The sequence below is a fragment of the Columba livia genome, chromosome 15 (assembly GCF_036013475.1).
Source record: "Columba livia isolate bColLiv1 breed racing homer chromosome 15, bColLiv1.pat.W.v2, whole genome shotgun sequence".
In the NCBI taxonomy this organism is placed as follows: domain Eukaryota; kingdom Metazoa; phylum Chordata; class Aves; order Columbiformes; family Columbidae; genus Columba; species Columba livia.
The window spans coordinates 16,085,311-16,110,020 of record NC_088616.1 but is presented as its reverse complement, the minus strand read 5'-3'; the positions used below and the strand labels follow the sequence as shown (position 1 = coordinate 16,110,020).

Here is a 24,710-nt window from a genome sequence, read left to right as displayed (position 1 = left end):
AATAGGAGCTCCAGATTAAGGTAATCCATTTTTCAGAATAAAATAAGGTGCTTTATTTGGCAGGAAAAAAAATGTACATCTGGTCTAAATGGAAGAAAACAAGACCTGAAAGTCCTTTTCTCTGTGTGAAGCCACTTCCCCTGAAGGTGTGTTCAGGTAGTGACAGAAGGGCTATAAATGGACCCCAGGATGCTCACAGCCACACTTGGCTCAGCCATGGCCATACAGAGTTTGCTGCAGCACATGGTGGGCTCCAGCTTGCTGTTTTATTTGGCAGCAGGGCTGGTCGCTCTCCTTTACTTTCTTACCAGCTCAAAGAAGCCGGTTCGCAGTCTGCCTCCCGGCCCACGGCCTCTTCCTCTGATCGGGAACTTGAACGTGGTGGACCTGAAAAAGCCGTTCCAGTCGCTGACAGAGGTAGGGTCTGCGCGACAGGCAGGGGGGAAACGCGCAGCTCCTGAAGTGAGAAACATGAGTCGGGAGATGGAGATGCGATTGTGTTTGCACTGTGTGCAGAGCAGAAATGAGACTTTTGACATATAGGTAGGCTGGCAGAGTGACTTCACTTTGAGAGGTATGCACACACAGACATGTATTTATATATGTAAATATAATACACTCCTTGCTTTATACACACAAGCATAGACACCCACACTTTGTGATTAGCTCCATATTATTGGTATTTCGAGCCATTCAGAGGCTGTAGGTAGGAGACCCGAGCTGGCCCAGTCTGCTGAGACACCAGGACCGTTGGCCATCAAGAAAGAGACCTCTCCCGCTGAAGGGAGGTAGGAAGGGAGCAAGGAAGGAAAGAGGGAGGCAGAAAGGAAGGAAGGGTATCGTCCCCACAGCAGAGGAAACGGGGTCATACACATGTTTATTTCAAAAGCTCGTTATATCTCTGCAATGCAAAGCTTCACTCTGCCTCCCCAACCCTTCCCCTTCACACACGCTGGCCAGGGTTATTTAAGACTTGATGCATGGCTTTTGCATATCTAGGTAAACAAATTGCTTTTCCTTATGCAGCTCCATAGATACTTTAATTTCTAAAAGAGGAAAATAATACTTAAATATTATAAAGCCAGGTGCGATGTTTGTTTCGGAAAGTATCTGCTGTGCTCCCACAGGGAGATGGGAACACTTAATTGTGAATCCTCTGGCTGCTGTAGAGATGGCTGAGGTGCCGTGAGTGACCTGTTGCATACTCTGTGTATGTACCCAACACCACCACGGGAGAAACCGAGTCCCCAGTGAACTCCTTCAGCCACCTGAAGGGCTGCTGTGATGGGACAGCGCACTCACTGAAATTCTGCCATTAGTCAGAGAAGAAAGGGCATCCTGGGCTGCAAAAGCACAGAATTCCTATGGCAGTCACACAGTGTTCATCCGCCCTGATTTACAGCGCAGAGGATTGTGCAGAGCACAGTTCTGATGGGCTCCTGGTCCCGAGCTCCCGTCTGACCGTAGGTACGTTTGAGAATGCCGGTGTAGAAGAGCAACTATTTTTGATGCTAGCGGGGGATTTTGTGAGACAAATGTCACTCAGAGGCACCAGACTCATTTCCTGTGATCTGCCAAGCAGCCTCCAGGCCTGCCACATCAAATGCTTGTGTTGGGGAGGAACACCAGCGCTGATGCCGAGATATACTAATGCAAAGAAATGACCAAAGGAAGGCTGGGACGCGGCTGGATTCGCTGCCCCTGGCTCTGCCGCACGCTCCGCGGGCTGCCAGGGAGGAAAGAGCCAGTGTTAATATTATCTCCCAAGCCGTCAAACCACCATTTGATGAAAACAAATTCAATTTGTCTGGTGTAATAACAGGAGCTGCTCCTAATCTGAAATTCAATTTTCGGTATGTATCTAATGCATAGCAAATGGTAACCCAGGCACTTTGGAAACAAGGAGACATTTGGAGTGGATGTCTTGCAGTGTGTTTAAACGGAGTCTAAAATACCAAGTGAATGATTAGATTGTCAAAGCCACCCGCCTATGTAACAGATGATTCATATTTAATTTGCTATAAAAGCCCAGAGCTCCTGTAACATTATCTACAAGAATACGCTTCCTAGTTGGATTCAAGTTTCTGGTGGCCAGCAAATAACTTTGCAATGACTGCAACACTACCCACCTTGCCATAATTAGAGACAAGTGCTGTTCTGAAAGAAAGAGTTATTGTTTAGCTTTGTTTTTGTAGTGTTTGTGGCTTCAGCCCCAAAGATGTGTGCACACCTGCTCGCCTTGGGTCAACAGCATTAAAATAAACAGGCCTGCCCGCTGCAGCGTTTTCTAACCAGCCTCCGAATGGTCGTATCGCTACGCTGGCCTGTTGCTGCAGAACACCGCAGGAATGCAATGGCATTTTACTGACTTCTCCTCTGATAGGAGCGGTGATAGCAGACACCTTGTTGTGCAAACAGGGTGCACACAGAGATGCTGGCGACTGATAGCTGCTGCTCATTAGGTGTGTTACAGCAGCACCTGGAGATTTCAGGCAGGGCTGGGAGGGTCTTTTGGGGCTAGAAAGCACCCAGGGTGGCAAGCGCTAGCGTTTGGGTCCAGATCTGGTTTCGAATGAACGTATTTCTTCACCTTGACAGCTCTCCAAGAGATATGGCAGTGTCTTCACTGTGCATTTTGGACCCAGGAGAGCTGTGGTATTGGCTGGATATGAAACCATCAAGGATGCCCTTTTAAACCATGCTGAAGAATTTGGAGAGAGAGCAGAAATACCCATATTTAGGCAAATGACACAAGGAAATGGTAAATGACCTTTTGGCTGGTTAGTTTTTGTAGTTTGTCTATGTACCTTATATTCGTACAGCTGGGAGTATTATCCTCTTACAGACCGCTATTTGTTTGTGAAATGCTGTATCGAGCAGCTTTCACACCAGTGTGTAAGAATGCCTTACAAACTTTTAACCATAGGTAACATAAGGATGCTATACCTTTATTTTAGGCATAGCATTCAGCCATGGAGAGCGATGGAAAACTATGAGAAGATTCACCTTGTCCACACTGCGAGATTTTGGAATGGGGAAGAGAACCATTGAGATCCGAATCCTGGAGGAAGTGAACTCCCTCATTAAATACTTTGAATCCTATCACGGTGAGTGTCAAGAATTTCATCCAGAGACAAAAAACGTGTCTAGCAGAACAATAAAGATTAATGAAAGTTTAACTTAGAGAAAATGGCATCTCACGGTTAAAGTTCACCATATGCTGAAGTAGGTTATTAAACTGAAAGCATTGACACCTGGCTCCCTGCTATGAGTTTTTTCTTTGGGAGCTCAGGACTACATTTCCACAGAAAACCGGGCTGAAACAGCCATAATCACATCATCGTTTATTTTCATTGCCTGAAATACAGGGAAGCCATTTGATACGAAGATGATACTCAACAACGCTGTATCCAATGTCATCTGCTCTATATTGTTTGGAGAAAGGTTTGAATATGATGATCCTGTCTTTCTAACTTTATTGAAGATGCTAAATGAAAACGTTAAGCTGTTGGGCTCCCCTATGGTGCTGGTAAGAGCTTGATTTTGTATTTTAGCTTTTAGTCAGTCTTTGGAGGGATATCCAGTTGCCCATGTTTGCCCTCCTGGCCTCCCACATCTTGCTTCTCAAGGTGAGAACAAGAGCATCGTCAGCCAGCCTGTACGGAACACATCTGTGGTCCTGTATCCACAGCACACAGACTCCCAGCCCCTGGGCTTACTCTGTGAAAGTTAGTAATTACAAAGTCTTTTCAAAAGGAACTGCTTTGACGAGCGGAAGCACAATACATCTCTCGTATCAGAAATCAGCCCTGAAGTGCAGTCTCAAATCTCCCTCCTTGTATTACACCTTCAGTAACTGTCTTAGCTCTGCCTCTCCTACAACCAGCTTGGACCAATTTCTTTTTCTTTTATTTTGGCCACTGAAACTCAATGTTAGCAAACGATCAGCTGATATAAGCCTGTTCCTTCCTGACACAAAACTTCTACTTTGAATGCCAGTGGAGTCATCTTTCTGAGGTCTGTGCTGGCTGTAACCGGAGATACCAGTACGTGTTCAAAATGCCAACTGACTGTAGGACTTCTCTTGCTCCACAGTTATATAATTTCTACCCATCGCTTGGATTCCTCTCTGGAGCTTCCAGGACTGTGCTACAAAACATCAGTGAACTGAGCGCTTTTCTCCAGAAGCTTTTCCAGGAACACAGAAAAGAGTTTAATGAAAATAACTTAACGGGCTTTGTCGATGCCTTTCTGATGAAGCAACAACAGGTACTTTAAAGCTAAGTCTCAAAGTCTCTCTGTTCTGTTAGCTCTGACTTAGGACTTACCACCTGTGAGATGTTGGGAGTAGTGGGAAGAGAAGATGTGCAGTGAGCGGGTATGTCAGAGCTCATACTCACGGGGAGCTGTGCTGTACTCGATCCATAGCTCCACCGAAACTGCTGGTTAGAGTTGTCGAGATGTCCCACATGGGTGGAATAGGTAACCACTCAGCACACCTGAGGAGGAGATCATCCCAAACCTTCCTGCAAGAATGGTACAGTGATAAACTTCATTGCAGTATCTAAATCTTAACTAACCTAACATCTAGACCTGGTGATTGTACAACTGCTTGGGACCAGACAAATTCCATACAGCACAGGCCCTAATACTAAAATTTTAAACATTTCATTTCTTGAAGCATATGGAGTCACAAAAAGCTAAAACACCGATTAAAATGGTGACAACACAGTCACATATTCGTATCACTTGCTGCAGAACTTATGGCCGTTACCTGTATGTTTTTAAAGGAATCAAAGAAACCCCACACTATGTTCGACAATGGAAACCTGTTGTTTTCAACCCTGGACCTCTTTGCCGCTGGGACCGAGACCACTTCCACGACTGTGCGCTGGGGTCTTCTTCTGATGATGAAGTACCCGGAAATCCAGAGTAAGGCTGAGAAGTCCCCTTGTACAATATACTGTTGTATGTTTAAGGCTTTGGTTGTGGAAGGGGGTGGAACTCATTCGGTGTTGTCTAGAGTAATTATTTCTGAGTACTCTCAGGGAGATAACAGCCGTTGACTTTATGAAGGAATTTTATTCAGCTAGATTGCAATAAACCAGCACAGCCAAGTGGGAGAGGCGAAGGGCCAGTCTGCGGTTACAGCAAAGCTCCCCCGTCGCTGTTCTCCCGCAGGCTATGGGCTTACGTCACTAAAGGTCTCCTCAGGAGCTGATTCTGATCTGGTTCCTCTTGAAGGTTGTGGGGTAACAATGGTGTGTAATCACAATCGGGCATGGGATGAACTGTAGTAACTCTGTTCAAGCTCCCTTGGCTCAACAACAAATCTGAAAGAACCACACCATGCCCCGATTTACCCCCTTCCGCTCCTCCTAAATACCCCTCAAAGTTTTCCCTTTACTTCATCTTAGCCAAACTGAGGCAATTTCAGTTGCAAGATAAGAGGGTTATCAGCTTCTTAATCCTTTCCTCCCTCCCTCCAAGGAAAGATTCAGGAAGAAATGAACCACGTCATTGAACCAGGAGAGCTGCCGAAGTTGGAGGACCGGAAAAAAATGCCTTATACAGACGCAGTGATACATGAAATACAAAGGTTTGCCAATCTCGTACCAATGAGCGTATCACGATCAACTCCTGCCGATGTGAATTTCCGAGGTTACGTGATTCCTAAGGTGAGCTCTCAGGCTGGCCGCTTATGCCTCACAGATTCCTCACAGTTTTGTTTAAAGCAGACAAGAAGGAAAATATAAAAATCTAAAGACGTCATCATGTGTGGTTTAACCTATGATGTGATCCCTTGTCTTGGATCCAGGATAACTGTTACAAACCTGCGCTGGACCATGGTCTGTAACAGCTATTTGAATCCAGAATAACCAGAGACTTTAATTAAATCACTAGTTTGAATCTCTTATGTCAAATGTGGAGTCTCTACTTCAGCATCTTTCTTGAACAATCTGACTCTGTAAGAAAGGAGTGGTTTGTGGTCCATAAGGAGAGCAGCAGGCACTGACAACAGGCAGAGCCACAGCGGGGCAGGGAAACATCCCCCAGTTCCATTTGCCGTGGCTCTGTCTTATTTGCCTCTTCACATTAGCAAAAAGATAGCAGCCCGGCTCAACTGGGAAAGTGATCTGCTCCAAACAGCTACCATGAGTTTCTCTGATCCCCTTCAGGGTACGGAGATTATTCCGCTGCTGACCTCCGCTCTGAAGGACGAGTTACACTGGAAAACCCCGGATCAGTTCAACCCTTCTCACTTCCTGGATGCCAACGGGAACTTCGTTAGGAGAGAGGCATTTATTCCATTCTCCATAGGTGAGGGATGTGTGTGCACCCCCTGAGGCTAGGCTAATGGCACAGTGTCCCCCAAGTCTAGGGATGTATGGAAGCTGGGGACACAGAACATAGGATAAGGGATTTCTGGTCATTTCTCCTGTACAGCATCGCTGTAGGTAACCACCTCTTCTTTGGGAGATTGGGTAGACACAGGTTTACCCACAGTCACTACATAATTTCACATACCTCCAGGTTCCTGTGTGGTTTGATACCAAGTCAGTAGCACCTCAAATATACAGAGAGAAGAAAACATTTTCTTCCTCACCAGCCATCTCTTATGGACTGCGCATCCAGCTGAGACGGTCTCAGACATCAACGCTAACGGTCGTGGTGCTGACCATTTACTTCTCTCCTGGTTGTTTTCAGGACGAAGGGCTTGCGCTGGAGAAGGACTGGCCAAAATGGAGCTGTTCCTCTTCTTCACGGGCTTGCTGCGCAGGTTTGTTTTCCAACCTGCTCCAGGAGTGGATAAGTCAGACCTGGATCTCACTGCTGACGTGGGCTTTACCTTGACCCCCATGCCTCACCTGGTTTGTGCTGTGCCCTATGAATGATCAGACAACATGGAGTTAGAGTAGTGAACGCTTCAAGCTTGATAGTAAGTCTAGTTACAGGGGAAAAAAAGCTGTCTGTACCTGAGCCTTAGGGGAAGGAAGACACCAAGCACTGCTGGTTTTCTCTCATTCATGCCATTCTTTCCAACAGCTCTTGTGGTGTCTGTATAATGCAAACCCTTCGGACACCCCTGAGCACCGCTCTCAGAAACAGTGTGATTCATTCCTGCAACAGCACATCAGAGATGCCGTTCTCAGGGCTGTCTGAAAGAATGAAATGTCTTCAAGCCTCCTCTGTAGATGTCACCCATCAGAGGGTGTCCCTGAGAGCTTCCATGGGGAATTTCTCAGCTCAAAGACCAAGCTCTATAGCAGAGCTGATTACTGATAGCCCAGATGGAGACAACAGACACTTAATGGATCTAGAAATCTCCCCAGGACGGTTGTTCAGCTGAGCCCCAGACTGAGCTTCCATTGTGTGACACAACCTGCCTTATCTTTATTACAGAGTCCTAGACATGAGGGTGTAACATGGGCTGATGCCAAGAGCCAGGCACAGGACAGTTATCAGAAAACATCTAAGTGGTTTGGGAAATGGGTTCGTTCCAACTCACACTTGGCACTTTATGCTGAAGAGCCCATTTATGATGGGGCCAATCCAGCAGTTTGCTGCTGCTGCTCAGAAAGGCTTTTCTACCACTCCCTCTCCTCTCCTGGCTTCACGCTGGCTCTGGCACTTGTCTGGTCCCTTACCGAGCCATCTTAGCTCCCTAAACTGGCAGAAAACAACCAGCCACAAAGTGAAGGGCTTCTGATCAGGGTGGCTAAAGCCAGACACAAGCCCGAGGTGGTGGCAGCAGAACTGCCACGCTCCATCAGACACAGACAGGCTCAGCCCTCCCCTCCACCTGCACCTCAGGAGCTGGAGTTGCTCTCCAGATCCTCTCTGCCCTCCACAGAGAGGATCCTTCAGTAAATGATTCAACTGCCGTAAGGTCTGAATTGCTCACTGTCTTACTGACTGCAGGGTGAACCATCATTCAAACTTCAATCTCAGGTGTGTTGGGATGAATAGGGACAATATTTTCCATTTGACTGGAAATGGAGCTTCAGCTCTTTAGAAAATGTCACTGTGTTCAGCTCTACACTGGGTACGCAGCTCCTGGTATTTCAAGCTGCCTTTGTCTCCAGACATTACTTGTGTCGGGGACGGGCAGCAAAGTCTCCAGGTAGAGTAACAGACCTGCTCTGCTGAGCGAACACCGCTGCCACGGGCCCCCACGTTAGTGACACGTGCTCGGCACACAGCAGGAGCAGGGCTGTCACAACAACAGCTATGAGTAAAACCTTGACACTTGCAGAAAGTGCTTTGGCCACTTATGTAGGAACCGAAGTTAAAATTCAGACCTGTTAATGCCTGTGTTCTGCCAGCAGAGATCCTGCATCCCTGTCAAAGGCAATAGAATTTTGAATGTAGTCACTGTGAAAATACATGTCAAACTGGTCATAGAGTCCAAAAGGAGAAGCAGGTTCATCTTTGTTACCAAGTCGCTCACCTGCACCATTAACTTGTCATATGGGGGTCCCTGTAGAAAGCTGGTGACACCCCAGAGACTGCGTTTGTCCTAGAGCAGCTCTTTGATTACTACAATTAATGATTTATTTCATGTAGCAGCCATTAGGAGTAGGAATAACCAGCTGTACCCACAAGGCTACATCCATTGAGGGAAGTGTGATCCGTGTGTGCAACCTGGACGGCGGTGCAGGTGCGAGAGCAGAGGCTGCGTCACGCGAAACAGGCAGGAAAGCACACGTGGGTGAGGGGCAGTGAGTCACTGGAGATGCTTTTGTGTTGGAGGCAAGAAAGGTGGGTTAGGATGAAAAGAAAAGGAGAAACGGAAAGTTACAGAGACTAAGTGGGCAGTTATGGTAAATCTATAACATAAAACTTAAGTTGCTACCATCTAAAGCCGATCTGTGCTGCAAATGCAAGGAAAGAAAGGAGGAAGAGAATACGAAGGGTGACAAAGTGGGGCGGTCTTTGGCCAAGACAGACTCTTCACACTGGCTTTAGTTCACACAACTACAGGCAGCACTCTAGCAGTTGTTCTGTACCTTGTACCGGTATCACACTGTAGGGCCAACTCCAGCTCCAGGATGTATCTCCAGGAGTCTGCCTGACAGGCCATGTAACAGGAAAGCCTTTGCTGCTACACTTGCTTACGTTTGTTTGGCTCTTGATATATTTGCAGTTTAACTACTGCAAGCCTGACCTTATCTCCTACTTAATAAATAAATATTTTGCTCTGTTGCTGTTGACCTTACCTGGTGCTGCAGGATGAAGTTGATTTTGGGTCAAACTGATAAAGTCGGGCTGCACCACCTTCAGTATACTCAGACTGGAGAGGTGAGCACAGGGATCCCTGGGCAACATGTAGCCAGGGCATGTTTAGCAATGCAAAGAGTGAGCGATGCTCATAGCCACACACAGCTCAAAGGAAATAACTCAGTTTCTAACTCAGGACAAATCACAACTGCTGTCTGAGACAGGACGTGGCTCTGATGTGCCCTCTTACAGCGACTCCTATGCCACCTGCTTAAAAGGAACTCAAGACACTAAAAGGCAGCAGGAATTATCTGAGGCTACAGCCCTGGATGCACTGCTGGTCAAGAATGGGACTGGCTGGGAAGGCACAGATTTCGAGGGGATTTATGTTAACTTAAAGGATGCAGGGCTGGTGCTTTGCTGGCCGGCTGTCCCCCGCTGGCTGACCGGCACCGCCTGCGCTCGGGGTGATGGATGATGCTCGTGCTCCATGTCCTCACCAGCACCACCCGGTTCACACGCTGTGGCGGGGACTGACACGCGGGCATGAGGGATGGGGACGACCTGGCCGCCCCAGGAACGCACCCGCGCGCTGTCAGCGCCTGGCAGCTGCTTTGTGCTCGGCTCCGTGTGCTCAGCCCGGGCAGCACGTAGCAGCGCGGCTGCAGAGAGAAACACGTACCAGACACATTATTGAGACAGGAATTTCTTGTCATCGCAAGAGCTTGACTTACCTTTGTCATTTTAATGCATTGCACTCAGAGCCTGGTTTTAAAAAAACACCAAACAACAATACACTCCCCCTTGGCTTTTCAGAGAGAATTTAAGTCTCTTTCTGAAAGGCCTTTTTATGATTTGAGCAACTCCCAGGGCATGGATGAAATACCAGGAGAGCGGCAGCAACACGTAACTTTAGCGCTGCGGGATGCTGCCAGTCGAACAGAACCCTGCAGGAACAAACACTCTGCATGTGCCATCGCAATTCCCATGGCAGAGCCCACACTCCGCACCCCACGCCTGCCCCGAGCCCTCCCGCCTGTCTCTACAGCCCTGCTGCCTTTCTGCTCCTGGGAGCCGGCAGGGCTGAGTCAGGCAGGGCTGAGTCAGCCAGGCGTGCTCTGGGGGAAAACGCTGCCTCCAGCCCATTTCTTGGAAACTAATAAAAAAGAAAAAAAAAGAGAAGAGAAAAAAAATCCCAGAAATGTGGCAACACACTGGCTGCTTCTGCTTCTGGGCGGCTGCTGTGCTGCGGCATCCCGCACCAGGCGGGCAGCTCCCGGCTAACCAGAGCGATGCCCTGCGTCACATCAGGTCCGCTTCCTTCCCCGGCTTCTTGGCATTTGCAAGGCAGAGGACTCATTTTTGCTGAATAATGGCCTTTATATGATCTAACCTTTGGATAAATGCGCCTTTAGCCTCGCGCTTCCTGATCCCGTAGGAGAGCTCTTTCTTCCCTGTACAATCTTGTTCCGCTGGTTGTTTATTTCCAATATCCTGAAAACCACTATTCAACCAGGTAGATTTCAATTCTTTCTGTACAAGATTTAAACCTGAGGGATGCAAGCTCCAGGTGTTGTGTATCTTTGACTTAAAATAATTCCATTCTCCTGTCCTGGTCCCCTTCTGAAGCCGCTGGCTTCATTAACTTCATTAACTTCTTCCCTCTGTCTCTTAGAAGCTGCTCTTCCAAAATGAAGAATCCTCCCAGAAGTTTCAAATCTAATTTTGTCTTTCCATTCCACTTATGAACCCACTCATGATCACTTGATCCAAGCTAATGTTCTGTGGCTAGCTATTACATGTCCTCAACTTCAGACACGAGGTCTGAACTCACATCCCTTCTGGGCAGTTCAGAGCCGACTTTATGAAGAAGTTTGTGGGCTGCAAGCCCCAGGGATACACGGGCTTTACCATTATTAACAACCTTTGATCTCTACTTGACATCGAGAAAGCCGAAATCTCCCGTAACAATACTATTTTTCCTCTCTAATAACACGGAGACCTCAAACCCTACCCAAATCCGAATCTGGAGGTTTCTAGTAGCATTCAAATACACCTTTTTATTTCCCCGTGTCAGCAGAGTGTTTGGAGGGTCATAGTACTGCGCATAAAGGACCTTGAGGTCCCGGGGAGGAGGTTACGGAGGAATGCCAAGCACCTTTTCCCATGTGTGTGTTCTTGCACACACATGCACGGGTTTGTAATTTGAAACTCTCTTTACTTCTGGACAGGCTTTGCAAACTGCTTAGACCACATTCTCTGAGGTGTTTAAAGAGGGTGGAGTATGCAGTATTTATTTAGGTACTCTACAAACCTTAATAAGAATCGAGTGCTTGTAGCAATCGCAGAGAGCAAACAGAGAGCCAGCTGGCAGAAACCGAGCGGTGCCACTGCACTGCTATTGCTTCCAACCCCCAAATCCAGATTATTACTAAAAAAATGTCTTTTTTAATTTCATATATCTCTGATCCTGCATTAATTTGCCTGCTGTGTGCAACAGTATTATTAGCCGTACTCTATTTTTCAGCTGGCTATAAAAATTCAGCTTTTAAATTTCCTCCTGGTCCAACTCCTCTTCCGATCATTGGTAACCTGCACTTGGTGGATCTTAGAAGGCAAGATAAATCACTAATGAAGGTAGGACAAAAACCCCCAAACCCAGACCCTCATAGACTTGAAAGCTGCCTGGGATACATCAGTGAGAACTTTTGTCTCTTTTAATTCCAACTAAATTGTAAAGGTGTGAAAATTGCTTTATAATACTTTTCTGGGCTTCTTCTAGCCAATGCCTGTGCTGATGCAATGTCATTTCTGAGCGAACAACCATTAAAAAAAGACCTCTGGGTAATACGGGATTTCTTCATGTAATTGTGGTGATGTACATGAAGTACATAATGCTTGTGGGATTTGAAATATTAATTTGACAGCCGGGACACCCAGAAATCTTTTAAGGCATTAGGATGTAACTAATGTGAAATGAAATTGCTTCCCTCCCCTCCGCCTGGAGAACCGGCAAGGGGATGCGGTGATCCCAAAACTGCTTCAGAGAGGGCAGATGCCCCGTTGCAAAATCCACTGCCCTCTGGATGAGCAGGATACACGTTAAAATCTAGACGGCAATACGGGAGAGGGATGGAGAAGTTGCGCTAAGGAACCAGAACGAATAGCCCGTAAGCTCTTGTATGAACCTGTAATTCAGAGGACTTACCCCTCTGTCAAAGCGCCCGTGGGTGCGAGCCGCGGCTGGTGCAGCCCGGGGTGCTGTGCCGGGCTGCTGGCGCTGCCGCCGCGCAGACAGCAGCCTCGGGACCCACCGGGGTCAGGCAGCGGGGAGCAAACAGGCGGCGGCGGATCCCGAGCAGGTGCCGACACGGCACCGGTAGCGCCGGAGCTCAGCAGCTGCGGGAGGACGCTCCCCACACCGGGTGTTGTCACGGGCAGTGTCAGGGTTGGGGTCAGTTTACCCAGTGGGGCTGGGCAGGTGTAGCTGCAGCCGCTGAGCGGCGGTTTGGAATTACCTCCGCGTGCTTTCATCACCTGCTGGGCTATATTTGGTGTTGCCTATGTTTGCTTTTACTTCAGGGTTACTCCAGAGGGGTTATCCCTCCATCTCACCCCACAGAGAGCAAAAATTCACCATTGCACTGAGTAGCAGCCACCAGCAACTTGTTGGCTGGGACCCTGCTGGGGTCCCCCCTCCGCTGCCAAAGCTGCAGGTGGACCCCGCACGGGTTGAGGCTGCATCGTCCACGCTGTGCTTGCTCAGGCAGCACATCGGGACTGTGGCTTCCCATCAGCTCGCTGCACCCAGGCCAAACCCTTCTCAGCTGTCCCCAGGTGCTGCTTTCAAGATGCAGCCGCAGCGGTGGGGCAGGAGCGGGCAGCCTGCCGCGGTCCCCCGTGCAGCACCAAGGAGGCACCTGGGCAAGGGGTGGGGGGCAAGGCAGCCTCACCTCTGTAAAACGCAGGTGTGTAGCGGCAGGTACGCACACGATGGTCCTTACGAAGCATGGATATCCCCCCATCGGCTTGCTGCGCTCTGCCACAGAGCCCTTTCCTCGGCAAAGAGGAGCGGGACCTGCGCAGAGCGCAGCGGCTCCGGGGAACGCGCAGGACACCCCAGCGGGACCGCATGCTCCTGGAGGGACTTTTCAGCCCCTTAAAAACCACCCACCAAGGCACAGCTTTGGTGAGGAACTGCAGAGAACTTGTCCTTGGTTATACGTCAGAGAAAGAGCCTCTCTGTATCATGCCCAAGATAAATCCAGAGCCTTCTCAGTGCAAAACGAGCATCACCTGGTGTACGCTGGGGACAGCCAGCGGTTCGCACAGCCTCCTGCTGTGGGTTTCCCTGCCTGTGCCCAGCTGAACTGTAGGTATCAAAGCCAGATTTGAGCAGAGGGGCATGGATTTGCTACTTGTGGTCACCCAACTAAATTCCCAGCATGGGGTAAACAGCTCCTCTGGTCTGCAGGGATGCAAAGCGCTTTGGTATGAGAGGAGCATCGCACCAACGCTTTCCTGTGTGGCAGCAGCGTTATTTGCTTTGAAATGACTTCTCCATTTTCACCTTTCTCCAGTTTGTCAACTTGTGTTGCCATTTGAGGTCTGGTCTTTAACTCAACGTGGTTTTTCTGTTTGTTTTTAATTTACTTTCTCCTTAACAGCAAAACCAGATTAGTAACGCACTGATGACGGTGGGGGCTCTTTCACAGCAAGAAGCCCAAAAACCCATATAGATGCCAGTCAGGCATCCGTACAAAAACGCCTCATGTTTGACTGTGATGAGCTCCAGCTCTCAGGCACCGCTCTGCAGGCAGCGGCTCCGCAGCCGTTCCCAGCAGGATGCCAGGACGTAATGTCCTTTCAGAAAGCAACGGGCGCTCGTCCCGTGCTCTCTCCCTCTCTTCCTGACCATCACAGCTCGCCTCTTTTTGCAGCTTGCGGAAAAATACGGCCCCATCTTCACCCTCCACTTTGGGTTCCAGAAAGTTGTGGTCCTGACCGGGTACGAAGTTGTGCGGGACGCGCTTGTGAACTACACAGAGGAGTTTGTAGACAGACCATCCATCCCAATATTTGACCAAATTCAGAACGGAAACGGTACTAGAGCGATGAGCGGGGGCGGGAGGGAGGGTGACAGCGTCGCTTAGGCCAGCCTAACTGTGCATCCCGGAGCCTGGCTTTTAAACATCCCCTTGGACCCTCCCGGAGCCAAACTGACAGAAAATATTCAGCTTTCCTCACTTGCATGCAATACCTCCTGGCTTTTCATCATTTTTGCTAATGCACTTACAGCTGATCCATATCCTAAATATTCGAGGGTAAGCAGTGGGATTTTTAAAAGCACCGTGGCAATTTTGGGGTTAATTTCCATAACATGTCTATGAGAGGGGCTTTTACAAACCTTCCCCATGGTTTCAGGGACTTTGGACTAACTGGTTTGGCTGTTTGGAGCTGCGGGGTGTCTCCCTTTCTCCCACTGCCGGGTGCCACAATTTTGGACACCATCGGTGTCCCGTGCTTTGCCTCTTGGGTGGACCAGTGCGAAACAGGTTCAGGCACAAGCAATAGGCTGAGCCTAAAAATTCACCCCACAGAAAACCCTTGTAGTTTTTCCAAGGCAAGTCTCCATCCCTTAGTATTTGAGGCCTTTTTGCCTTGTTTTTCCATCCTCTGCTGCAGCTGAGGCTTTAGCTTTGAGCATCCAAAAGGCGTCTTTATATGCTGGTCACAGGCCAAAGTCTGGGTTACAATTAGAAACTGAATTATCTAGCCGTAATATCAACAGATTAATTTATCGCTACATAAGCAAAAGGAATCGATGGGGAGAAAAGCAGTTTTCAGAGGCAACTGACACGTCAAATATCCCCGTGGGAGACTGTCAGTATTGCACTATCAGTCCTTTCACACTTACCGTCTCAGCCCAAGTCTGAGCCGCACAGAGGTGACCCGAAGCTGTAAATCCATAGGAGCCGTTAAGTAACAATGGCCGCGACTTTTCCCATTAAACTATTTTTTTCTTCAGAAAATGCCGATTTGCTGACTCCAAAATTGTTTGCAGAAAATGATCTAGATGAAATTGCAGGAAATAAAAATGAGAAAAGAAGTTTAGAAATTTGCTTTGACATTTTCAGAGCAAGAAGCTTTGCTTTCCAAATCAAAACTATGTTGCTTACAAATAGTATTTACCCTGAACAACAAGCCCAAACCAGGACACATTAAAAGCCTCTCAGCCCAGATGAAGACGTGAAGTGCTGGAATCCAGCTCTTCGGCTGACACAACCTGAGTCAGCCTTTTGATTAGTGACATAGTTTGTTCTTTCACTATTTGCAGCGCTCTGACGGGATGAAATCCCCATCCTTGCTTGGTGCTGTTGGTGATCATCGAGGCATGAGCTCAGTGACCTCCACAAAACGATAGTAGTTTTGCCACTGCTGAAAATACAGCGTTGCTGGGAGTCTCAGTAAAACACTTCAGCAGTGACTGGGGTTGAGGAGACTGAATTATCCCATCCCACATAGATAAAACGTCTTTATGACTAGAACGGGAGAAAGGGAGAAGCTTCAAAGACACAAGGTTGTTGCTTGAGGCCTTAGACTTGCAACCAAACAGGGTCAGAAAAGTTGCATGATTGACATAGACCAACATCCCTCCCCAGCTCTACAGCCAACCTGTCCTGGTCTGAAAGCCAAGACCTGCCAGCCTTGCACTTAGGAGAATGCTGGGGTGGGTTGGAGCTTGTTTATCCCAAACTATGGGCTCAGTGAGACTGGGAGGACAGAGGTGAGAGGATAGAGGGATGGGGCACACAGAAACGGGAGACCCTTAGTCCCCAGATCTGTGGGACACTGGGCAGCAGAAGCCCTTGTGGAGACCCCTCCACCTCCAGTCCCGTTTCGTTTCGTGCGGTGGGACTCCTCCGTGTTTGAGCCCAGCGGCGATGTCTCCCGGCCTCCCCAGGTTTGTTCTTCTCCATCGGGGAGCTGTGGAGAACAACTCGGAGATTCACCGTGTCCAGCATGCGCAACCTCGGCATGGGGAGAAAGATGCTAGAAGGGAGGATTTTCGAGGAGCTTCACTTCCTTATTGAGATGATCAAGTCCTTCAAAGGTGAGCTGGCACCACCGCGGTGCTGTGCGGCCTCACACACGTCACCGCTGCTGCCACATCTCACCAACGCTTCCATCCTCCTCCCGTTGCAGGGGAACCTTTTAGCCTGCCGTCCTTCAACTGTGCTCCGATCAACATCACCTTCATCCTGCTCTTCGGGGACAGGTTTGACTACAAGGACCCAACGTTTCTCACTCTCTTAAGACTCATAGATGAAGTCATGATTCTTCTGGGATCACCGTATTTGAACGTAGGTAACCCGTCCCACTGATTAACTTTTCTTTACACTGGCACATTACATTTGTGCACCACACAAAACACAGGATTTTGTTCTGCGGTTTTCAAATGTTCAGAGCCAGCCATTACACCTAGAATGTGACAGTTCCACAAACCACCTTCGTCACCACAAGTGATTCCCCTTTCCTACTCTCCATTGATCCATCCTGCACATCTGCATGAAGCTAAAATGAGGACTGAACTATGGTTATTTTAGCTCCACAGGTTTTATTTTTTGGCTTTTTCAACATAATTTCACCGTCTCGGCTTTCTCTGTCTCCACATTCAATGTTGATGTCCAGGTGAGTGAGATCTCACAGACCACATTAAGACTGCTTATTTTCAAAGTTCCATACCCAGTCTTTCATTAGTGATGCTGGAAAACACCATTAGTGATGCCGGAAAACACGCAGGAGTCGCGCGCTGCTCTGAGCTGCTGGTGCGCTGGAGCTCCAGCTCTGCTGGAGGCTGCCCAGGCTGCTCCTGGAGAAGATTTGTTCCCACACAACAGCATAAATGCTTAAAATTAGGTAGTAATTAGGCTCAAAGCTTGAAAATCTGCCCGGGAAGTCCCTGGGATGCTCAGATATTACTACAACACAAAACTCACCTGAGATGTCGTGCATTAGGAAGAGGCTATTTCAGCATGTTGATATTTCCGTGGCCTGAATGCTTCTCTTTTTTAATTCCTTACTAGTATTTCAATTTCTACCCGTTCCTTGGATTCCTTTTCAAAACCCACAAGATTATGCTTCGGAAAATAGACGATGTACGTGCCATTTTGAGGCAATACATGAAGGCAAGCAGGGAGGACATCAACGAGAACAGCGTCAGGAGCTACATTGATGCACTGATATTCAAGCAACAAGAGGTATTGAACTGCTTAGCTCTGCTGACTGTTTGCAATGTCTCCTTTGCATTTTCTAGCTAATACAGTTGCTGGGCTTGATTTCAGTCACTTCACATAAAGCTGTTGAAATCCACATTGTTATTCTAGTGATACCGATATCAGATGCCAGCCTCTTACAGTTGGTGTAATTTACTGCAGGGATTTTCCTATCAAAATTAAGATATGAAAGCCACTGTCTCAGTCCACTCCTGGAATAGCAGTGCTAATAATGTGAGATTGACTCCTTGTTCCTAGCAGAAAATGCCTGAATTCACATGAAAGCTGACTCTGCCTTTCTTTTTATGGCAACAAATCAATTAATCATTGATATTGTTGCTCCAAGATGAATAATACACTTAAAGTACTTGAATGATAAATCACCAGTACAAGTCCTAGCCCTGCCCTGCATCTTACTTAAGCAGAGACTTGGCAACTCTGCACATCAGTTGATTTCACTCCACACAAAATATTTTGGCTCTGAGCTTTTTCATCTTTCCAACCGGATCTGGGCCAACCTTGGGCACTTTCTAGCCAGCTGTGTGGAGGAAGGGTCAGTACAGTCCCAAAGCCCAGCAGAAATGGCCTGAAAGGTCATTTTGAATGCTGTTGGGGATTCAAACCTGTTCTTGGACAGGAGGAGTCCCTCAGAGCCAGGATCAGCTGAATCTCCTGTACCGGGCTCTTTCCAAACCTGTGAGGTTGTGTCCGTGAACAGCCTCGGGATTCAGTCTCCTTCTGGGGGGAGATGGATGCCGAACCAAAACTGCACTCCAAACCTCCCATCTTTGGTACTCCCATCTTTGGTGAACACTGTGCATTCAAGATCAGGCCTATTTTATCACCTAGTTCACAAACACAAGATGACAGACAACAGCTTTGTAGGCTACGCAGTATTTTCCAAGCTTGCTGAAGACTAAGACTGATGGTTTTAAGAATTTTCTTAACCACTTGTGTTTTTCAAGGAGAAAAACAAGAAAGGCAGTCTCTTCCATGATGACAACTTAATAGCATCCATACTTGACCTGGTCATGGCGGGGACGGAGACCATAGCCACGACGCTCCAGTGGTCCATCCTGCTGATGATGAAATACCCAGAGATCCAAAGTGAGCACCTCTTGCCCGCGCTCCATCCATGGCATGGCTGGTGTGGGGAGGGGAGAGGCCTGGCCTCAGATCCACAGCAGCACTTTTGACTTAAAAAGTGAACCTCATCTCTCTGTTATTACAAACTCCTGATGTAATTAAGTGCTGGTCAAAGTCATAACCAAATAGTCCCCGTGCCTTGCCGGGAGAGAGGATTAGTGGAGATTGAAGTTTGATGCTGGGGAAACAACCATCCATGTGACTGGACTAGAAAATAGAGTGGGGAAACCCAGGCTGGTGTCTCAAGAATCCTCCAGACTCTGGAAAAATAGGATTTTCCCAAAACCGAATCAGAAACTGGCTTCCTTGCTGGAATCCAACTGTGTTTGTTCCTTCCAGAAAAGGTGCAGGAGGAGATTGGGAGAAACGTCAAAGCTGGAAGCTGGGCCACGTACGAGGATCGGAAGAACATGCCGTTTACCAACGCGGTGCTACACGAAGTGCAGAGGTTTATCACCCTCCTGCCCCACGTTCCTCGCTGCACTGCTGTCGACACCCACTTCAGGGGCTACTTCCTTCCCAAGGTACGTAACTGCTCCAGCGCAGAGCCCATCGCCCTCCTCATTTTCACCAGTGCCACTGGAGATGGGTTTCTTGGAGTAAATTATAGGAGAGAAGCCCAAAGTAGGTGTCCAAAATCATCCCCAGAAGAGTTTCTATGTTGAGTCTCTTAGACTGATATTGTAGGACTATTGTTTCATAGTTGAGTTTGTTTGACTATGTTGAGCCTATGAGACTGGTGTTATAGGACTCAACTCAGTTCCCCTCATGCTCAGAATTCCTCACTCCTCGAGTGACCCTGGTTTACCTCCTTGATGCCATCTTCACGGTGAAGCATCTGCCAGGGAATTTACAGGATCTGCCCCTCTGCTTCAGGTTTTCACAGCAGCATGTGGGGTTTGGCTTCAATCCTTGGCACTGTTGGGAAAACCGCACTGACTTCTCTCTCTACCGGTGAATGAGATAGAACCCTCTCCAAATCTCCTGGGACACCCAAGTCTGAGTCACAAAATGAATAAAACCAGAGCACTTTTGCCATCTTTTGTGCCTTCATGTACTTTTTTCCCAGGGTATAATTGTGATCCCGTCACTTACCTCAGTGCTGCTGGATAAGACACAATGGGAGACACCACATCAGTTCAACCCCAACCACTTCCTTGATGCTGAGGGGAATTTTGTGAAGAGAGAGGCCTTCCTGCCCTTCTCCACAGGTAACTAAAGGCTGATCTGCACAGAGATGAGCCTGTGGCAGGACCATTTTATTACAATACACACGAATGGCGTCTTCATGGCTGATTATGGCCTTTAACTTGGTCAATAAGCAACCAGGCGACTGAATGGAGTCAATTATTCTGCATCCAGGCAAATGGCTGCTCTCAGAGCACACCTCTCCCACCACTGAAGGGGTTGGTTCCCAAATGTTCAGCAGGAGAGAAGACAAAGAGATACGTTGCATCCCAAAGAAGGCAGAAAAATGCCTCAAAGCTGCCAGGAGTAGATGGGTAACCAGCCAGGACTGGTGGGCTGCCAGCAGAGCTACGCATGGGCTTTTGTGAGCTCTCCTGAAAGTGAGGGTACAATCCAGGCACCTTCAAGTCCTGTCTTGAGGCAAGAGGAACGTTAGGATAAATTCCACAGGAAAAGGGAATCACAAACCATTCTACTTTGGGAGAAGGTGTTTTTTTGCTATCAGGCTGCTTTTCAGAGATAAAGGGCTAAAGATGCTGAGGGGGTTGGAAGAGCTAAGGAGAAGAGAGGGTACATCCTAAATGCACAATAACCCAGTGACACGGCTGTGACTTGCTGCTGCAGGTAGCTGTGTGACAAAAGAGACAGGCAGGCACACTGTGGCAGCGGGGCTGGGGCAGCTCCCTTCGGCAACACGGGCTCCTCTGCTCCCAAACGCCCTGCTGTGTTTCAAGGTTTCACTCCTGCTTCCATTACAGCATCTCAGACACTAACATGTCCATGGCAAGTATTCTTGCTTGATCTTTCCATCAAGTGAACACACTGCTTTCATTGCAGGGCGGAGGAACTGCATCGGAGAAAGCCTGGCCAAGATGGAGCTGTTTGTCTTCTTTGTAGGGTTGCTGCAGACATTTACTTTTCAACCCCAACCAGGAGTTTCAGAGTCTGATTTGGACCTCACCGTCCCCCAAACGACTTTCACATTAAGGCCTCAGCCTCAGGCAACCTGTGCTGTCCTGCGTGAATGAACACAGCAACACAGCCTTGCTGAAGAGCAACCTAACAAGTGGGGAAGCTGCTTAGACCCAACTTAGCTACGCTAGGACTTGCCACCCCCCATCTTCCCATATAACCCTTGTTCACATTCCCTTCCCGCGGTCTCCATCCACTCCCACTCCACCGCTACATCTGCCCCATACGTTGCTGGCCCCCTCTTAGCTCCTGTGCTGTGAAGAGGTACATATGATCAATGAGAAACCGTGATGGTGGTTGACAAACACACACTTCTTCTCAAGACAGACGGTGCATGGAGCCAATGAAAGGACCGAGAAGGTGGTCTGGTGGAGGGGATGCAGACCATGAGTAGTAGGTGTGACACCCAGGCTCCCATGGAGAAGCAGTGAAGTCCATAATGTCACAGAAATCTGCCCAAAATCCTGCGGAAAGACTCTGTGCCCGAAATACACTGTGGGTCACACACTTGAACCATCCATAGGGACCTCCTGAACTTTTCCAAGCTCTCTAATTACCTATAGCTTCTAGCAAAATCCTACCAGCCTAGGCAGGCAAGTCAAACACTGAGTGAAAAAACACATCGATTCATGTGATTTGAGGACAAAGTTATTTCTGCCTTGGAACAGCATCCTGAAAGATCCCCAAAGTCTGCAAACCTGTTTAGATAAGCAAGTGCTGTCACCACCAAGTTCAACACTGCAGAAGTTCACGTGAGACTCCTACCAGCAACCAGTCATACAAGGCTAATGATACAGAAAATAAATTAGACCCGTTTCTAGTTTTATGGATCTCTGTCTTTCCTGACACTGTTAAATAGAAGCAAACACTGCTCCTCTCCTCAGACCTCCTGGGTGGTGTGAAGAGCCAACATGAGCAGTCACTCTGGTATTCGGGATGGTCTGGCCATTGGAACCAGCCGCGCAATTTCCTTGCAAATGGTGTCTAATTTCAGAGGGCTTGTATTGCAAACACGCGGGGAGAATTGGGATCAGGGATTAGATAAAACCTGGTTTTGCTTGTTTTCCTTTCCTCTGTAGCTTTATCTGGCTGTTTGTCTGTCTGTAGCACTCATCTGCCGTCATATTCTGCAATCTTATTCCAGTTGATGTATAGCCCAGACAATATATCAGCCATTTATCTGCCTGTGAATTGCCACTTCTCCATATGCATTTTCTTATCATGTGCTTTATCATATTGTTCGTCTCCCTCTTCATGGGAACCCAATAAAGTTTTAATCCCATGCCTTCAATATATTTCATATGCCTGCCACCCAACTTCGCATTGCACACAAAAGCAAATGCCATGAAAGGTAGATCTTCGGCCCTGAGTGACAAATCATATTGTTTTACTTACATGTCACAGGTGAGATGTTCTGCATACCTTTATCCCAGTAAAAACCAGCTTAACAGGAGACCCTCCATGTCTGCAGAGTGGTTTCTCCAAGGCAAAGAGCTTTCCCTTTGTGCTCAGCTATGGGCTACGAGTCAGTCCTGGAGGAAGCCTTGGGTTTTCGCTTGTCCTCAACCCTTGCTTGCAGAGGCTGACGGGAAGGTAGGCACTACAGTTTCCCTGATGCTGGTGCCATGCATCAGCTTAGTGCCTTGGACCCTACACCTCTCACCTCTTGCTCTCCCAAAGCATCACCTGCTGGCAATGTCGCTCTTGAGAAGTGGTGGCAGCAGGACGGGGTCTTCTTCAGGGAAGGCAGGGAGAGGCAGGTAAAGCACCTGAGGAGAAACCACATATCAACTGGACAAAGGAAGCCTTGGCCTTGCTGAAATAAAAAGACTTTTGCATTTGGCTTCAGAGAGGTCAGGACTGTTCCTGCTCCAGCCCCCTCCAAAAGTAACGTGAACTCAAAAGACAGGTATGGCAATGATCACAGAATCATTGAACTGACTGGTTTGGAAAAGCCCTCAGAGATCATCCAGTCCAACCCTTGGTCCAACTTCAGTCCATTGACTAGATCATGGCACTAAGTGCCATGTCCAATCTCAGTTTAAAAACCTCCAAGGATGGTGAGTCCAGCACCTCCCTGGGCAGCCATTCCAATGCCTGACCACTCTCTCTGCAAAGAATTGCTTTCTAATCTCCAGCCTAAATTTCCCCTGGCAGAGTTGAAGCCCATGGCCCCTTGTCCTATTGCTGATGCCTGGGAGAAGAGCCCAATCCCCACCTGGCTAGAACTGCCCTTCAGGTAGTTCTAGAGAGTGCTGAGCTCACCTCTAAGCCTCCTCTTCTCCAGACTAAACAAGCCCAGCTCCCTCAGCCTCTCCCCATAGCTCTTGTGCTCATGTCCCTTCACCAGTCTCGTTGCTCTTCTCTGGACCCGCTCCAGCACTTCAATAATGATCTAGTGCTCCGGGAGACAAAACTGGGCCGGGTTCAAATCTGCACAAATTCACTGGTGGAATCTCAGATCTGACCCCTTGCCATGGGCTCTTGGGTTCTTGGCTTTGAAGGAGAGAGATGAATCCCTTGCTAGGCACACAGCAGCCTTCAGAGCCTGCTCGTTTTGGACATCACCTTCTGCACGGGCACCCGGGGCAGGCAGGGCAGAGCCTGCGGCAGCGCTGGCCACGAGCAGGGGCAGCATCCTCGTGCTCAACAAGAGCCGTGAGCTACCAGGTGCAAACACCCAAGGAAAACAGGTTTCTTTGATTCCTTTGGAAAGCGTATCCTACTTGTGCCCGTGTTAGCAGGTGGATGGAAGTGATTGCTCCTCAACATGCTGAATTAGGCTGCTGAATATATCTTTGGAAAAGCAAGAGCCTGCCCGCCATTTATTTGTACAGCCAAACGATGGCAGAACATTGATTATGACTCGGCTACGTATTTATCTAGGAGAAAACACTGGCTCTCAGGGGTGGAAATACCATTTCAGTGGGCCTGAGGGTCTTCCCCCTAGCTGCAACACGTTTGTGCCTTGCAAAACACTGACCTGAATTAAAGGCAAACACCTTGGGGCAGGACAGGAGGCTGCATTTTTAGGGTAAGACCCGAACAAATCCAGCTCACGCTGTGTCTGTGGCCCACGCCACAGGCTGACACCGCGTCCCCCGGCCCAGCGCCGCGTGGTGCTGGGACCAGGGGCTCCTGCTCTCAGAGGGGCAATGGTCAAGTGCAAGGAGGGCAGCAACCACACCGGTTTGTAAAACAAGGGCTGCCTTGTATCTGCAGCTCCTCTGTGCGCTGGCCGGAGCAATGAGCATCGCGCAGAATATCATTTCTGTTTGCTTTTTGCCACCAGATGGCACCCCGACCCCTCTGAGTTACACACAGCCCAGCCCCGTGGTCCGTACTGGGGTTGAAAGCCCTGCCAGCCCCAAATTCGGGCTGTTTAAAGAGGGCAGAGCTAAGCCTTGAGACTTCATGCACCCCTAGGCAAGGTGCATTCACCTGGGAGCAAAGATATTTACTCACCATTAACCTGGAAGAATCGAGTGGTACGCAGGGAACAGAAGTCTCCCCATGGCACAGCAGACAAGGGTCTCTCCCAGGGATCAGATGGTGGTGTGAGGTTTGAGGAGAAATCCAAGGAATGGGTAGAAATTAAAAAACTGGGGAAAAAAATCACAGGAAAAAATTAAATTCACCGATTAACTTGGAAAAGTCAAGTATCATAATGGAAAAATCATTTATGTGAGGAACCAAATGACGTGTGATTGGAGTTTCTCTTTTTTTGGTAACTAAAATACTTTAATGTAAAAGAATGCTTCCTCTTATTAAAAATTCTACACAGAAATGAATGGAGCCCATCAGACTTGTCTAGACACAGCCTATACACAAGAATTAAAAAATACAATTAAAGGAAAGTGATAGTAAACTCACGAAACAATGAAATTACAATTTAAAGAGGTAATA

The 24,710-nt window shown here is 48.2% G+C and overlaps 3 protein-coding genes across 4 annotated transcripts in view; 2 read left to right on the top strand and 1 right to left on the bottom strand.

The window, feature by feature from the left end:
- LOC102091862 (cytochrome P450 2W1-like) overlaps positions 1–24,710 on the bottom strand; it is a 47,651-nt gene that overhangs the window by 5,266 nt on the left and 17,675 nt on the right. For both annotated transcript variants that reach the window (XM_065031526.1, XM_065031527.1), the window contains exons 7-11: positions 24,270–24,406; positions 22,200–22,573; positions 6,608–15,294; positions 4,401–4,526; positions 309–457 (exon numbers count right to left, since the gene is read on the bottom strand). In XM_065031526.1, coding sequence (XP_064887598.1) covers positions 24,350–24,406 — 57 coding nt within the window. In that variant the 3' untranslated portion in view covers positions 309–457; positions 4,401–4,526; positions 6,608–15,294; positions 22,200–22,573; positions 24,270–24,349. The remainder of the gene's footprint in view (positions 1–308; positions 458–4,400; positions 4,527–6,607; positions 15,295–22,199; positions 22,574–24,269; positions 24,407–24,710) is intronic.
- LOC102085494 (cytochrome P450 2K4) lies at positions 62–6,896 on the top strand. Its single transcript, XM_005504580.3, has 9 exons — positions 62–417; positions 2,599–2,761; positions 2,958–3,107; positions 3,369–3,529; positions 4,096–4,269; positions 4,791–4,932; positions 5,491–5,678; positions 6,180–6,321; positions 6,709–6,896. The coding sequence occupies exons 1-9, from the start codon at positions 178–180 to the stop codon at positions 6,894–6,896; spliced, it is 1,548 nt and encodes a 515-aa protein (XP_005504637.2). The 5' UTR covers positions 62–177.
- LOC102091990 (cytochrome P450 2W1) lies at positions 11,575–22,095 on the top strand. Its single transcript, XM_013367690.3, has 9 exons — positions 11,575–11,859; positions 14,163–14,325; positions 16,187–16,336; positions 16,429–16,586; positions 17,310–17,483; positions 18,464–18,605; positions 18,984–19,168; positions 19,714–19,855; positions 20,670–22,095. The coding sequence occupies exons 1-9, from the start codon at positions 11,662–11,664 to the stop codon at positions 20,858–20,860; spliced, it is 1,503 nt and encodes a 500-aa protein (XP_013223144.2). The 5' UTR covers positions 11,575–11,661; the 3' UTR covers positions 20,861–22,095.